This window comes from Haliotis cracherodii, unplaced genomic scaffold (assembly GCF_022045235.1).
Source record: "Haliotis cracherodii isolate W230 unplaced genomic scaffold, xgHalCrac1.p SCAF_1, whole genome shotgun sequence".
Classification (NCBI taxonomy): Eukaryota; Metazoa; Mollusca; class Gastropoda; order Lepetellida; family Haliotidae; genus Haliotis; species Haliotis cracherodii.
The window spans coordinates 19,094,815-19,111,661 of record NW_027266264.1 but is presented as its reverse complement, the minus strand read 5'-3'; the positions used below and the strand labels follow the sequence as shown (position 1 = coordinate 19,111,661).

Sequence of the window (16,847 nt, the reverse complement as noted above, 5' to 3'; positions counted from 1 at the left end):
GTTACATATATGAAGGATCTTTTTAATATCAGTTCTCATTAAGTTATTGGTTTTTTAAAATAAATTGAATTGTTCCATACATTTTGATTAATATGTTGTGTATATAATATAGTGTTTTTATGATTGGCAGAATAAAAGTGATAACTGAGATTGCTAGTGGTTGTATCCTCGAAGGGGGTTGAAGTAGTATCCAATTATTGTCCCCTGGAGAGGATATGTAAGACCAAGTCATTCAAAGTAGATTTATTCCTACCACATCCTTTAACCGTAAAATATATGTTGTTTTATAAATTACCTTGATCTACCTTCAGTTGTTGGAAATCAATAGCCCGTTTTTATAATGTATTGTTATGTATCGTAATATCCATTTTATGATTCAATACTAGTTTTAAATATTTCTCTGTGATGTGACTTACGACTTCACTCACTCACTCACTCACTCAAGTGGAAGATAACGTTACTATAGGCAAACCGTTACGAGAGAGAGAGAGAGTGAGTGAGTGAGTGAGTGAGTGAGTGAGTTAAAATTTAACGTCACATCGGCAATATTTCAGCCATATAGCGACGAGAACATTAATAGTTAATAAATTTAGAGAGAGAGAAGTTAAACTGAGAGAGAGAGAGAGAGAGAGAGAGAGAGAGAGAGAGAGAGAGAGAGAGAGAGAGAGAGAGAGAGAGAGAGAGAGAGAGAGCGTTAGGCGCAACTTTTAGCGTTGGGAGCATTAGGGCGAATCGTTGGTTGGTTGTTTTGATGTTTAACGCCGCACTCAGCAATATTCCACCTATATGACGGCGGTCTGTATATAATCGAGTCTGGACAAGAACATCCAGTGATTGATATTATGAGCATCGATCAACGCAATTGGGATCGATGACATGCATCAACCAAGTCAGCGAGCCTGACCACCCGATCCCGTTAGTCTCCTTTTATGACAAGCACAGTCACCTTTTACTGCAAGCATGGGTTGCTGAAGACCTATTCTAACCCGGAATATTCACGGGTCTCGAGCGAATCGTCCCAAACAGAGTAAGAAGAAAAAAGATAAACCGTGGTTTAATAATGAGTGCAGGAAAATGCGAAAAAAATCCATAAAGCTAAAAACAATATAAGTTACGTAACACCCAATCAAATAGAACGCACTATCATTAAATGTCAAGAGCTTATAAGAAATGTATGGACAAAAGTATAAAACAATATTAAAATGAAACAAGTAAACAGTTTCGGGACCTTAAGAAATACTCACAAAAAGAATATTTGAAGCTACTAAATAAATGCGATATAACCAAATCCGAAAACACTCCTGATATTGAAACGTTCTTTGACTTTTATATAGACCTTAATGAATCCCAATGTAATGATGATATACCCGATGATGTTGCCGAAGATCAAAAATACGACACTGATGTTTTAAATAAGGTAATATCGGGCGAAGAAGTCCTTTCCACCATTAAGACCCTTTAAAGAAATAAAGCTACTGGGTTAGATTTTGTTGAAAACGATTATTTTATTGATGCTACAATTCATTTAATACCACTGCTGACTGATTTCATTAACTTGATACTTAGCTCTCGATTTATACCAGATTGTTGGCTGAAGGGAATAATAAAACCGATATATAAGAAAAAAGGTTGACACCTAGATCCAAACTCATATAGACCAATAATAATTCTCAGCTGTTTCGGAAAACTTTTCACAAGCTCATTAAGTATCCTTAATGCGAGGCTCACTGATTTTGTAGAAACAAATAATATTTTAACTCCAGCCCAAGCAGGATTCAGAAAAGGTTTCTCCACAAGTGACAATGTATTTGTTCTACATGCAATCAGGGACATTTTAAAACAAGCGAAACGAAAACTCTATTGCGTCGTTATTGATTTTAAGCATTCGACACTGTGTGGAGGGGCTGGTCTGTGGTATGAATTGCTAAATTATGGTATATATGGTAAATGTCTTAACTCAGTAACGAACATGTACCATAACATAAATTCCACTGTTATGCTACACAATCAAAAATCCTCATTCTTCCCATGAAACATTGGAGGAAGACGAGGCGAAAATCTTTCGCCACTTTTGTTTTCACTTTTTATTAATGATATTGAGCCCTTCTTCTGAAACGAGGAAGTAAAAGTGTTAATTTAGATTACCAAAGCGAAACCAATCTAATATTCTCGCTGCAGTTTATTGTTTTATTATATGCAGATGATGCTGTCTTATTCAGTGAAGACCCTGCAGACCTACAACAATCACTTGGTAATTTTATACTTATTGTTCACGATGGAAACTGAATGTAAACTTGTCCAAAACCAAAACAATAGTTTTTGGAACCGGGTCAGCTAGAAACACCAATCTGAAATATTCATTCTCCTTTGGCAATGAAACTATAGAAATTGTCGATAATTATACTTACCTTGGAATAAAGTTGCACAGAAACGGGAGATTTTTAAAAGTTCACTTAAAATTTCCTATACTGGCAGCAGGTCCCCGAAATGCAACACCAAACTATATGAGTTCTAAAGGTATGTACTATAAAATGTTTAAAGAAAATATAACATTTGAACAATATCTCTATCTGCTTAAAAAAGATTATCACCAAATCTTACAATTTAGAATCACAAACCATAACTTACCAATTGAAAATGGACGCGGGTCTGATATCCCAAGAGAGGAACGTTTGTAGAGTCGATTTTTCTCTGTGATGAGATACACCAAGCTGAAGGAAACGAACAATATAAACCCGATGAAGCCATTCCAGATACTCCCATATTGACTCAAGTTCAAACGGTTCAAACCCAGACCACCCTCCAGTGAAAATGTTCATGACCCAGAAGAAACTTCACCAGTTGCGTAGCATTCCGGCCATGGCCAGCGTGATGAATATTATGGGATTACTGGTGTCTCTTGGAACATAGAAAGATTCAAATAAAAAATGTGTATACCTTCTGTTTGTGGCTTTATCTACAAATATAATATTATAGGTCTAGTAGAGACCTGGGCTGATAATTATCGTATTCTATTTTCCTAGATATACACAGTTTCGGAACACTCGAAGCAAAAGTGAGGGCCACTTTATTGGAAAGGTAATTAAAATGATCCCAAATTATAGACATATTACACTTTTAGAAGTAGCAGGCAAAAGTTTTGGCAAAATTGTTTGTAAAAGACTAACAAAGTGGTCAGCTCTTGAACATGGCACAGCTAATGAGCAAGCAGGTTTTAGAAAGCGTTGCCAAACTTCCGAAACTATATTTTTTGTTAATACTTTATTTATTTGGTAAATATCTGTCTAAAAAACGTGGCAGGTTGTATGGTGCCTTTCTAGATTTGAAAGGAGCAGTCGAATCTGTGTACAGAAATGGCTTAGTCTTTACATTATGAAAAGATGGTATTAATTGTCGAATGTTTAGATAGATATCTCTCTGAAAGGTGGATATACACTGTTCTTCGACTGCTACTCTGGTGTAGAGACAGGAATACCAATTTTCGCGTTTTTGTTCTCATATTTCATCAATGATATTGTGGAAGTTTTTAATTGTGAGGGAACTTATTGTTAGCAGAGGACATAATCTTGTTAGATGTAACAGCTTTTGGTCTACAAAACGACCAACTTTCTTTATATTGAGATAGATTGAAATTGACTATTAATATTCAAAAAGCAAAGTGTTTGTATTCAGGAATGGACGCAAACTTAGATATTAATAAAATTGTAGTAGTGGACATTCGGTCATTGACATAGCCACTACTTATAAATATCTAGGTGTGCAGATATCATACTCTGGCTCTTGGTATCTTGCACAAAAGACTTTGACACAACAGGCAGGGAAAGTAGTTCGAATACTACAATAAAAACTTGAAAAAATATTTACAATCCCTGCTTGTGTCATCGATTGAGTAGCACACGTGCAATCAATTAATTTCGTGATGTTGAAAAACCTTACCGAGCCATGCTCTTGATCGATACGAACAAGCTGTCCCGTCTGATATAAGTAATCAAACAACGTTGTGATTTCCAGTTAAGAGAGGCATTACAGGATACGCGGGGAAACCACGAACAGGAATCGAGGGCAAGGCGCGTTCTGCGATCTAAATAACCCGATAAATAATACGTGAGCCACAAACAGAAACCATTAGCTTGACAAGCTAAAAACCTATCACCACAAGCAAGTGTAAGGCTTGAACAGAAACAGCGCACTGGTATGTAGGTTTACATACAGCTTTGAGTTCCTAATGTTCGATTGATATAGATATGATTGTTTGTTTGTTGTTTAACGCCGCACTCAGCAATATTCCAGCTATATGACGGTGGCCTGTAAATAATCGAGTCATGCATCATCCAAGTCAGCGAGCCTGACCACCCGATCCCGTTAGTCGCCTCTTACGACATGCATAATGGTCTTTAATGACCAGCATGGGTTGCTGAAACCTATACTAACCGGGATCATCAAGAGTCGATACAGATAGGAAAATTCAAAGCATAAGTATACGGTAACGATGTCAGTGAAATGAATCGGATACCATTCTATGTCACGGATGCCTCCATCATGCATGGTAAGAATATATCTACGAGGTTGTAAAATGCGGTGATTCGGTATGCTTTTAAAACACCTTCAATTGTTTAAGAGATTGAATTCATCTTATTCCTATCTTTGATGCAGATTTATGACCTATAAAATTGTTTTTCAGGTTTATTCATTCAAATCAATAACGATGAGTCTAAAACGTAATTTAAAATGCATGTACTATTGCATCGGCGTATGTGTTTGTCTGTATTGGGGAATTGGATTATCAAGGACCAAAAAAGACTCTTTAAACCGAACTGACCACACATCTCAGCACACTGTGCAGGAACAACCCAAACATCAACAGACAGGCTTGAATGACAAAACGTCCGGATTAGTTGGTTTAAAGCAATCAGAGGTGTCTACCAAAAATGTGAAACCATTTCATGAAGAAGCCAAACAGATAACTAACCATTTCAAGCACAAGTCAAATGGCTATTCTTTGCCACCAACGTTATTGAATGGGACAGATATGCTTCCGAAGATAATGGCCTTCTTTACAATGAACGCATCTGATCACAGAGATCGGTATATAAATCTGCACCAGTTTGTGTACTCCCTTAACCCCAGTGTTTGTTCAAATACAAGCGTATTCTTGATATTAGTAATACATTCAGCTACGGGGAATGCAATGAAGAGAGAACTTATTCGAAAAACATACGGCTCAGTGGCCAAATACAAGGGAAGGACACTGGCCCATGTTTTCATGTTGGGAACAACTAATGACGACAGGGTCCAAAACTCAATCATCAACGAGAGCAAGCTTTATGGAGATATTGTCCAAGGAAACTTTCCTGATATTTACACAAGCTTACCTCGGAAGCATATTATGTCAATGGATTGGTATTTACGCCACTGTAATTCCTCATATATATTAAAGCTGGACGACGATGTTTTCATCAATCCTTACCGTATTGTTGACTTTCTTACTGGTGGTCACCTTGACCAGAGAACAATGTACTGCACAATAATCACAGGATGTAAGCCAAGTAGGCATTCAACCAATAAATGCTACATTTCTTACAAAGAATATCCTTTCGATATCTACCCTTCATATTGTTTAGGATATGCATACATCACGACTCCCGGAGTTTGGCACTTGATGCATGAAGTATCAAAGAACAGCAAATCTCTGCATGTGGACGATGTTTTCGTTAGTACTGCGCTGGCAATAAAAGCTGGAGTACAAAAAGTAGACTTTGGTAAAATAATATTCGATTGGAGGTATCACACGGAGGACCTGAATGAAGAGACACTTCAAAAGAAGGCAATAGTCTTTGACAAGAAAAACAAATATGGCAACCTGCCTTTTACCTACTGGGGTCTTATAAAGGAAGACTAAGACAAACGAAGAACGTGTAATGGTTCTAACAAATGCCAGACTTTCAGAAGACTTTTCTAATTTTACTGTTTGTACATTCCAGTGGAGCGAATTGCTAGATTAATTGTTTACTTTGCGAAAGCACAACCATACCTGTTGTGCCAAAGCAAATTATGCTGTGTGCTAACTTAGTGTCTGTATTCAAACTCTGAGAGGGAGTCAGTTTCATGACGAAGGGATTCTTATGATATCATCAAATCTTGACGATGTTGCAGGTATGTTGCATTCCCTACCGACAAAGGCAGTGTAAATTGTTCGGCCTCATTTATTCTTATATTTCATAATTGTTGTTACTCTAATCCAAATTCAATTTATCCTGGGTTTCACAGTACCATATCCTTACTTGTGGAAGTAATCAAAGTGATACACATCATGTGTACATCACTTCGGGCTTTCCTCCCAAGTAATGCTGATTCGCAGTAAAATACTATCAAAAGTGGCGAAAAACCCCGCTCACTCAAACCCAAAATATTTTTTTTCTTTCATATATACTCAAAGGCACAGTAGCTGTAATCATTTTCTCATCATCAATCTGCCGTATTTAGAAGCCCTGAGTTCCAAGCTTGGTGTTTATTAGTATTCCAAAATTAAAACACTTCACATTATTTTTTTTGTTCCCTACACAAGCGATAGGCAATATCTGGGAGTTTAAGGGATAATTTTGCTGCGTTATCTGCCTTTTCATTTCCAAAGATTCCTACGTGGGCGGGGATCCAAATGAACTCTATTTGTTTACCTACCTTAATTAAGTTGTTTGAGCTATTGAGTATTTGATTTATTAGTTTGGGGCGGTTTTTAGTGTTTTTATTTTTGAGGGCTTGTAGTCCACTGAGGGAGTCGGTTAGGATGAGTCGGTTTTGGGTGTTTTTTAGATTGCTGATTGTGTAGTGCTGAGGCCATGTCCATTAGTTCGGCCGTGAATATGGATTGGTTGTTTGGGAGTCGGTAAGATTGTGTGTCTTTAGTTGGTTGTGCGATGTGGACTCCGAAACCTGTGTGTTTTGAGATCGGATATGAGGATCCGTCTGTGTATATGTGACACCAATTTGGCCAATTTTCATGTATGTATGCTAGTGTGGTGGTTTTAGCGATGTAAGGATCGGTCTGTTTATTTAGTGTATCGGCTAGTGTTGTGTCTATTTTTGGTATTTTAAGTTTTGGAGTGAAGATATTGAATGATTTATTGTTTTGTTTAAGATTATTTATTTTGTGTTCATTTAGGTAATTGGTTATTCTTTGGGAAATTGGAGTAAGTAGTGGATGTTTCCGGGCTAGGGCTTGGTTTCTAGGGCTAATATTTTTTTAATTAAGTTTTCGATTAGAGGGTTTGATTGGGACGCGGCCCAGAAGTTTAAGGTAAGTTGTTCCCTACGTAGTTTAAGTGGCATTTCTCCTGTTAAGGCCTGGAGTGAGGTGGAGGAGGTCCCATGTTGAGTTCGTGTGATTAGTTTTAGGGCCTGATACTGGATTGAGTCTATTTTTTTAATGAGAGAGTTGTTTAAGGTGTCGTAAATGGCACTGCCATAGTCTAGTTTGGATCTAATTAGTGATATATAGAGTGAGAGGAGGGTGTTTTTAGAGGCCCCCCAGTTGGAGTCGGTTAGGCATCTTAACGTGTTTAGGTCTTTGCTGCATCTGGTTACAAGGTTTTTAATGTGAGCATCCCAGGTGAGATGTTCATCGAAGATTAATCCTAAGAATTTGGTTTGTTTTTGGAATTTGATTGGTTTGTTGTTTAGTTGGAGGTTTAGGGAGGCGGGTTGCATATTTTTGTGTTTAAATACTATTCCTGTGTTTTTTTCTGAGTTTAGGGAGAAGCCCCATTTGTCAGCCCATTTTTGTATTTTATTTTGAGATTTTTGTAGTACGTTTTGGGCCATGAATGAGGGACATAGTGCAGAATATATATAGCAAGTTGAGGATTAACAGTAGAGGATTAACAGTAACAACAAGGGCATACATGAGTGGGATATCATAGGTAGGTGTGACAACAAAGGGATGATGCTATCACAACACGATGGACAGAAAACACATAGCCAATGGGGCATGAAGCCAATAAACAGGTGATTATTGTTTGATGAGTTCATAGTAGGGGTTACATCCGGCGGATGGGATGAAATAGCCTTGATCTCTGTTGATTGATGGCTTGTTGCGGCGAATGTGGACTGCTCCTGTTAGTTTTCTTTTGGTGAAATCATGGAGGTTGTTGGCGAGGATTTGGACGTTGTCCCAGTTGATGATGTGATTGGGACAGTTGATCAAGGGGTATTTCATCCCATCCGCCTACTATGAACTCATCAAACAATAATCACCTGTTTATTGGCTTCATACGAATCGACTTTCGTCAGTGAAGACAACCCCCTGCCAGTCACGTCGTTGCCAACGTCGTACAGTCCGGGCCTATCTCAATCGCAGACGACGATGTTGCGCTGTCAATAGCTGTCCTCTGTATCCTGGCCACTGTCGACTAACCCTGTGACCTAAGGCATTTGTCGCCGATGACGTCACTGTCAGGAAGCGATTTCGGAGGTGCAAGGTACGCAAGTACCGGTCATCATGGGGCGTGGTCACCCTGGGTCTGCCTGTTCTTGGCCTGTCAGCGGTCCGCCCTGTCTGTCTGTAACGTTGCATCAAGTTGGTAACGGCAACACGGGAGCAACCGAAGGTTCGTGCAATATGGGCGTGGGTGGCTCCTATCTGTACCATACCCAAGGCTCGTTCACGTTGTTCGACTGTGAGTCGTGGCATTTCTTTTGTGTGTTTTTTATCACTGTGGATGTCTGACTTGCCGTTGCAATCGTTTTATACCTATACGTGCATTTGCAGTTGTCCGTGGTGCACGTGTTTTTCACTTTACTATTGTTGTATTTAGGTTTTGTGTTTTAGATAGATTTCATCGAAAAAAAAATATACTTTGTCTGAAATTTATATTTTCAGTTGGTAAAGTTTCTTTTGGACGTCAGTTTAGATGAGAGAACAACAGTATCGCTCATTTCGTAAAGAGGGTACTAAATGATCCCCCCTGCCGTACCATTTCTTGGAAACGAGTGAACAGTTTAGTATCAACTGTTTGGTTTTGCTAGGTTAATAAAACATGGTATTATGGCTCGTTTCGTATTTTATTTATCGCCTCTTTTAAAGATTTAATGATACATAAAGGGCCGTCCCTGCATTATATAGCCTGCCACGAATGAGATGCATCACAACTGACATATTATGTTTTGGTAGAATAAATCATGTCTTTTGAAATAACAGACGAGACACTTTTATGTATGTAATAATTATCCGACATTTTTATCAAGTCACGAGCGGATGCGATACAGACCAATTTCCATTTAAATGTATAATGCACCTTGCTGCCTTTGAGAGAGCCTGTGTCTGTAGAACTGGTTTGGTCCTTGTCTATTTGGTACTCACTCGCTGGAACACAAATATTGGATATTAGCATTGTATTGTGATTTTGAGCATCCGGGTGCCTATATAACATGTAATATATTTCCGATTATAGTACTTATTGTTCATGCATATGTTCTAGCAATAAGAAATTGGATAAATATTCGTTTTGCTTAATTTCTACTTTGAAAAACTTTGTTGGCGCTCAGAACGCTTGGCGATGTATAATTCAGCACACGCATGGTTGGGTTCAAACCAAATTATGTTTAATTTGTCATAAATTAAACCACCAGCGGCGGTACATGAGCATGTATCTAATGTCATACAATGCAGAATAGTAGATCAAGATGGCAAGTTCCCTGTAAAGATTAGGTATTTCTAAAGAATTGTACAATATATCTTGATAATTGTTTTTAATCTGTGATCTTTTGTGAAAATACTAGTGGAAATGGTTGAGTACATGAACTGGTTTAGTGACGTATTTTACATTAAAAGTGGCGTGATTTACATCGTTAAAATATAAAAGAATCTACACAGTGATACAACTATAAATGGTTGTGATTTATTTAAGAACGAAGTCAGTAATTGTGAATTTAACTTGCGCTTTCCGACATTATGCGTATTTCACACACAGTTAAGAACGAAGTGTAATTCATTTATTCATACCAAGTACGAATGCATCAATCCGCCCGCGTTGTATCTCCTTACATGTTCATTAATGCCAAAAGACACCAACATCACAGGACGAAGTACATAGTTCGTTGAATGTTATTTCGTGAATACACATATTGCGTAACACAGAGCACAAACCAAAATGGCCTGGCCCTTTGTGACAGGTGTTAATTATAGAATGTATTGCCACCACATTATGTCCCGGCAATTTTATGACACTTAATGAACCTAGTCAGTCCATGGGTCTGTAACAACTTTAGAAAATCAAAGTAACACAAATGTTACGTAATTCGTATTAAATCAAAAGTTGACTTAAAGGGTTATAACATGAATATTATTGCGCTTTTGAGGATAAAAGTGAAACTTTTGTTTAGGGATGACAGTACAAAAACACCCCCTTAAAAATCAACTGTATGCACGACTTCACACATACTGAAAACGTATACATATGTTTATCTAGCTACAGTTACATGCATGGCACAAGGATTAACATGAAATAATAATGTTGGTCATGTTTGTTAATTTCTACATTTCGTTGTTATTGGTATTCTGGGGATGTGTAGTGATACACGGGTTCTGATCTTCTTTGACGTAGAATACATGAACTGGTTGAGTGACTTTCTGCCATCATAAATCCTATAGCTATCATATCTACCTGGTACTAAAAGATCACTATCAATCTCCTCTGATAACAAACTGTTACATTTGATATCCCCAAGCAACAATACTCAGTATGCTCATGGAGTCATTGCCAAAATCAGAAACCCGAATGACAGCATGGCAGTCTGTATTCATTTCTTATATCCCAAAAGCCCCCCCCCCCCCCCCCCCCCCCCAAAAAAAAAACACCAAAAAACAACAACAACAAAACAACGTCCTCTTATTAATTCTTACAACAACAAAAAAAAGTGGGATTTTGTGAGATGTCCTACTAAGAATGGGAAATTGTACATGCTTTTAACATATTTTTATTCGGGATTGGTAAAAACTGCTCCAGAAACAAAATTATATTAATCAAGTAATATTGATATGTGTTGGTTTATACATGTACATATACATACATATTATAAAACATAACACATATATACATCAAAATAGAACAAAAGCGAGTGGTCAACAAATTAGTGCGGTTGATGGACTGGTGTTCAATTATTTAGAAAAGCTATTTAACTATAACAATTTAATACTTAATACGTAGCTTAAAATATGACTTAATTCTTAAGTTATTACTTTAGTGCAAATCCATCAGAACGTAGATATCGACTGAATTTAAAAATTCTATATGGACAAATTGTTTCCCATAAAGCACTGAATTAAAACTCCAACCTTTAGAATAGAAAGACGATTCGTTTCTTAAAACATTGTAGTAAGGCCATTTGAAAAAAATAATGCAGTATACTTTAGCCCAAGAGCATGCATGATGCTTTATCTGAGACGTGTCTTTCAAGCCGATGGAGGTTTAAATCACTACAGCCGAGGCGATAAAGGATATGTGACAAAATCTGGTATCATGGTTTAACTGGATATTAGTAACATTGTCCATTATTAATTCTTCCAAATGTTCTATTGCGAGCACATACAGAGTCAGCGCTCATGATTGCCATATCTATTGCACGAATGAATGAAAATATCATCATTAATAAACTTACCTGAGCTCACTGTGTGTTCTGAAGTAAAATTGATGTAAGGCACCCTGCACGGCTTCGTTCACGTTCTCCCTCAAATGTACGATAGAAAAATCTGCGATTCTGTGTGTTCTGTGTTCAACTACATTTTTGTGACAGGCGTTCGTTTATTGATTAAAATTCCACAAATTCATAAATCACATTGAGTTGCTCGCCTCTTTTCGAGCTGCTCACACTCTCCACTGATGCTGGCTGCCTTAGCTAACTGGAGTCCGCGTATAACTAATTACAAACTCTGTTCTAATTATGCTAATCGAGGAAGTGCATTATACCAGATGACAAACTTAGTTATCCTGTCACACTAATCCTTGTTTAAAATGAACATATGTCAATTGACTAAACGAACATCCTTTTACATACACTTACGTAGGAGTATCACATTGGACAGTGCATACAACTGTTTGTCAAAACAATATCAAGCAACATTTTAGATTTAGAATCACCATACCATGACATAACAGAAACAAGTATATTAAATTGTATATATTCATATTTGCCGATATTCATGATATATTTATTTTACCGTCATTGTTTGAAACTACTCTGAACGACTTGTATGTATAGATCTTCTTATTTGTGAACAGATGGCGCACTTATTATATATATATATTATTGATATAATGGTCTGCTCAAGTGTTCTATTTCTTTATTACGTAAAATGCTGTCAACATAAATAAATACAAAATATTTCATAACACTCCAAATAGAGTTGTCATAATGCCAATAGTATACACTTGTCACATACAATGATACTGTCCGGTATTCTTAGTAATATTTTCAATAGCAACCACATATTGTGAGCATTAATGTCTGCAATGTAAACAAACTGAATGAAGCAGAGGTAAAATCAATCCATATATACAAAATTGTATATTTTCGGAAATACCAAATATACAAAATTGTATATTTTTGGATATACCATAAATACAAAATTTTATATTTTGTATATATTGGAATTTCGCCTTGTGTGATATACATGTTAGGAATGTATGAAAAACACAAAACAAGTGTTATCAGTTTGTTCCTGTTTATTAACCTTTTTTAAACAATATGCCAACTACACCACTTAATATTTGAACTTCACAGAACTGGAATACTGCTGAGTATTAAACTCATCATATGTGACGAACTGCACACGTGAAACTGTAATCAGTCACTATCTAATGAAGCGTGAGTAAAATATGTACTGCACAAATGTATGTTTCCTCTACGAAGATCAAGCAGTATTTCCATAGGGCGCGTACAACAGTCAGCTTTGCTGTTTATTCAGTTAAAACAATGTTATAACACATATAAACCCACTGTGCATGTAATAATGATTTCATATTTCTATCGACAGCCATAAGCGCTCTTTCAATGTCAGAAGACACTAAGAGCTGACATATAATATCTTTACGTCGCGTCATACCAAAAGACGTTAAAAGATGGTACTTGTTGTTACCCTGTCTGGCGCTCGGCATTAAGGGGCTAAAACAAGGACTGGTCGGCTCTGAGTCAGTATACTGTGTCTGAGTGGGATATTCATGTTAATCTGAGGCATGGTATCTCAGTGAGCTAGCACTATAAATCGGCATCAGTCCGGACTAGTACAAGGAGCCACACACACGCACACACACGTACATGCACGTCGATATATAAGTGCAATAATCTTGGACGCGACGTTAAACCCTATTTCACCTCACCTCTTTACGTTAGTATCGAACTGAACCAGGAAAACAGAACATGCTTGAGTTCATATTAATATGTTCTTTTGATGTGACTATGTGTACATGTTTAGCGGGAATGGTGATGCGAGTTTCACAGGTCCATCTTCTTGTCTCCTGTCTAAATATTTTAACCGTCCTGCGTTTTTCAACACCGAACAACAGCTTGAGGTGAGGTGAAATGGGGTTTAACGTCGCGTTTTCAAGTTTAATTATTATACTTATATAGAGGCGTGCGCGCTCGCGTCTGGTGCATGTACGTGTGTGCGTGTGCGTGTGCGTGTGCGTGTGCGTGTGCGTGTGTGTGCGTGTACGTGTGTGTGCGTGTGCGTGTGGCTGCGCGCGCGCGCGTGTTTGTTCGAGAGTACCAATCCGGACTAATATCCCACTTACACATTATATTGACTCCTAGCAGGCCAGTCCTTTTTTGATATCCTTTATGCCGAACGCCAGGCAGGGTAACAGCTAATACCATCTCTTAACGTATCTTGGTATGACGTGGTCAGAGGATCGAAGCACCGACCTTCCGCTCTTCGGGCAAACGCTCTTTCAGCTACACAAGGGTGGCGGTCTTTCCTCTGCATTGTGTGAAGCACAAGTGGAGCATACATAGTTAAGCACCTACCCTTTCAGCTTTATTTTCAAATATCCTTCAACATACATTTGGGAAATTTTTTATATATTTGATATTGATCTCATATTGATGTTGTCGCTACCGGCTGGAAAACAACTAAAGGGACACTGTGTGGCCCTCCATATCCTCGTAAATAGTAGGTAGAATCATATCATGCAAAGTGTGTGAGCGAGTTTGACTTTACGGCGCTTTTAGCAATATTCCAGCAATATCAGGGCGGGGGACACCAGAAATGGGCTGCACACATTGTACCCATGTGGGGAATCGAACCCGGGCCTTCTGCGTGACGTGCGAATGCTTTAACCACTAGGCTACCCCACATCCCTTATCATGCCAAGAAGCTGATGTAGCAGTTGAAAGGGTTATCAAATAACAGTTGCCATCGAACAGTCGCAACTCATTAAGTAATTACTGAAACACTAGTTACTAAGAGTTTAGAAATCACTGGATATCCAACTTATTACAAGAAAAAACAGAGTACTACAAACCCTAGTAACTACGTTTAGTTCAGTACAACCAGACTAAGTCAGAATCTAGATCGACAAAGCCCCGAACCCACTTACTGACGAAACCTGAGTTTCGAACGTGACCACTCCAGTAGCGAGACAATCGTAAACGATTTAACGAAGTCTGGAGGGTGAAGATACGCGATCTTACGAAGTCTAGATAGGAGACAACCTCTGCTGGACCGCCGGGGGATACAACTGACTGAGGCGACAAGCCAACTTGTGTTTCTAAAAACGGGGAAAACACGAATTCCAAACTAACTATATATTATATCTACACTAGAAATAGAGGTTATCACGCGAGTGTGTTTGGGGATGGTAAATATCCTGCATTAGGAATAAACATTGTATTTAGAGAGCCTTGGCGAGCTAAATACATAGTGTTTATTCCTAATACAGGATATTTACCATCCCCAAAGACACAAGCGTGATAACCTCTTTATCATATAATGTCATTATTTAATTTTGTGCTTCAAAATCGCTTTCCCTCTCTCACAATCATTACCGAAACATTGCGAGTTTTCCTGGAATGCGCGCATTAATATTTATTACGTCAGAGGGTAAGTGATGTGTCAGTCGGACAGTGACAGTAGCCAATATAGTTCCAACTGAAATCTGTTTCTTATGCAGTGGCGAAGCAACATATACGCAAAACAACAATTGTTTTTAATTGCCTTTCGCGGCAATCCATCGGTCTGTCCGCTAGAGTAACTTCCCTTTGTCACGGCCACGGTCAGACGTTGTTGACAGTCGGTCTGTCCTGTCATAACGTTAAGAAGTGTAGTCAGATGTACACACAGCGACAAAACGAAACAAGGTAAAAATTCAAACATATTTCGGCCAAATCCAACTATTTTAATTTTTGGAGTAGGTTTCCAGCCGCAGAGGTCTACAATCACAGATATGGCAACTGATCCCGCTTGGCTAGGCCTCGTGCGCTCGCAAAATTGTGTCGAAATTTATATTTCCAAAGTTGCCAAAACTTATAAAATGCCTTAGCTACGTCACAGTTAGACACTGATTTTCAGTCTATTAGACTGTTCTTTTGATAATGACAGCAATTATCCCTGTAGTTTATCCAGATTCCCAATGGTTAATTCTGACTCGATCGCCGAATGACGAGGGCGACGCCATGTTTGTTTATAAACAGTGAAAGTAGTCCCTACTTGACCTTTGATGTTTGCATCTCTATCCGCATATGACACCAACGGATATCGTTTTTATCCGTTGGCTTTATCCTGCCGAGAAACCTACCCATTATATGATAAATGTAAGTATCAAAATAAAGCGCTGAACACAAGCTATCCAATGGTATCATTGAAGATTCACAGCAAGCTATGTACTATTATTGACGAGGCCAAAATGACCATGAATAGATGAGAAATATCTGAATGTAGATATGAATTCCCATAATGTTTGCAAATCATAAATACAAAAACATTTTAAATACATTAATATGGAAGCGAACATATAATAGACAACATACATCCAGCCATTACATGGTTTAAGAGTCATTAGATTACACGAGAGAAGATCCGTGAAGATTCCGGGGTAGAATAGGTCTTCAGAAACCCATGCTTGCCGTAAAAGGTGACTATGCTTGTCGTAAGAGGCGACTAACGGGATCGGGTGGTCAGGCTCGCTGACTTGGTTGATGCATGTCATCGATCCCAATTGCGTGGATCGATGCTCATGACATTAATCACTGGATTGTCTGGTCCAGACTCGATTATTTACAGACCGCCGTCATATAGCTGGAATATTGCTGAGTGCGGCGTTAAACAACAAACCAACCAACCAACAAGAGAGAAAAATAGTTGGGCCATTAATTCTCTAAGCGGCGTAAAACCATACACACTCATTCACTCACTCACTCACTCTAACATCAAAATGATTTGACTCTGTAAGATAGCGACCGCCAGAATACATGTCGGAGAACATAGAGGCACTGGACCATGATAATAGATAAAATTGATCCACGGTGACAGGGGTCATAAGTGTTATTTTACACTGAAAACTAGAGATCCCAGAGATGTTCTATCGGCGAGTGGTCGGTTGAGCGTGAAGACCGACCAACGACGTTATTGATGTTGAGAAGTTCCTGGCATGTTCGAGCGTTGTAGGGCGGGCCATTGTTCTAGTGGAACAGTGCCCTTCCCTTGCGGCTGTCTTCTGAGAAAGGGGACGACAACAGGACAACAACTCTGATGTATGAGTATGGAAAGGGTTTTGTTGCTTTATTCATCACTGTGACGCTGGGCGTTCAAATGTCCACGGATGAGGACAAGGAAGATGCTGTAGGGTGTGTTTGGGCAA

General features: G+C 38.4%; 1 protein-coding gene across 1 annotated transcript; it reads left to right on the top strand.

Moving 5' to 3' along the window:
- Window positions 1-4,705: 4,705 nt before the first annotated feature.
- LOC139461261 (beta-1,3-galactosyltransferase 1-like) lies at window positions 4,706-5,899 on the top strand. The gene has a single exon (XM_071242900.1). It carries the CDS (start codon window positions 4,706-4,708, stop codon window positions 5,897-5,899), a length of 1,194 nt encoding a protein of 397 aa, XP_071099001.1.
- The last annotated feature ends 10,948 nt before the right edge of the window (window positions 5,900-16,847 follow it).

Coding starts and splice junctions, on each gene's coding strand:
- LOC139461261 (XM_071242900.1), top strand. CDS start 4,706: ATGAGTCTAAAACGTAATTTAAAATGCATGTACTATTGCATCGGCGTA.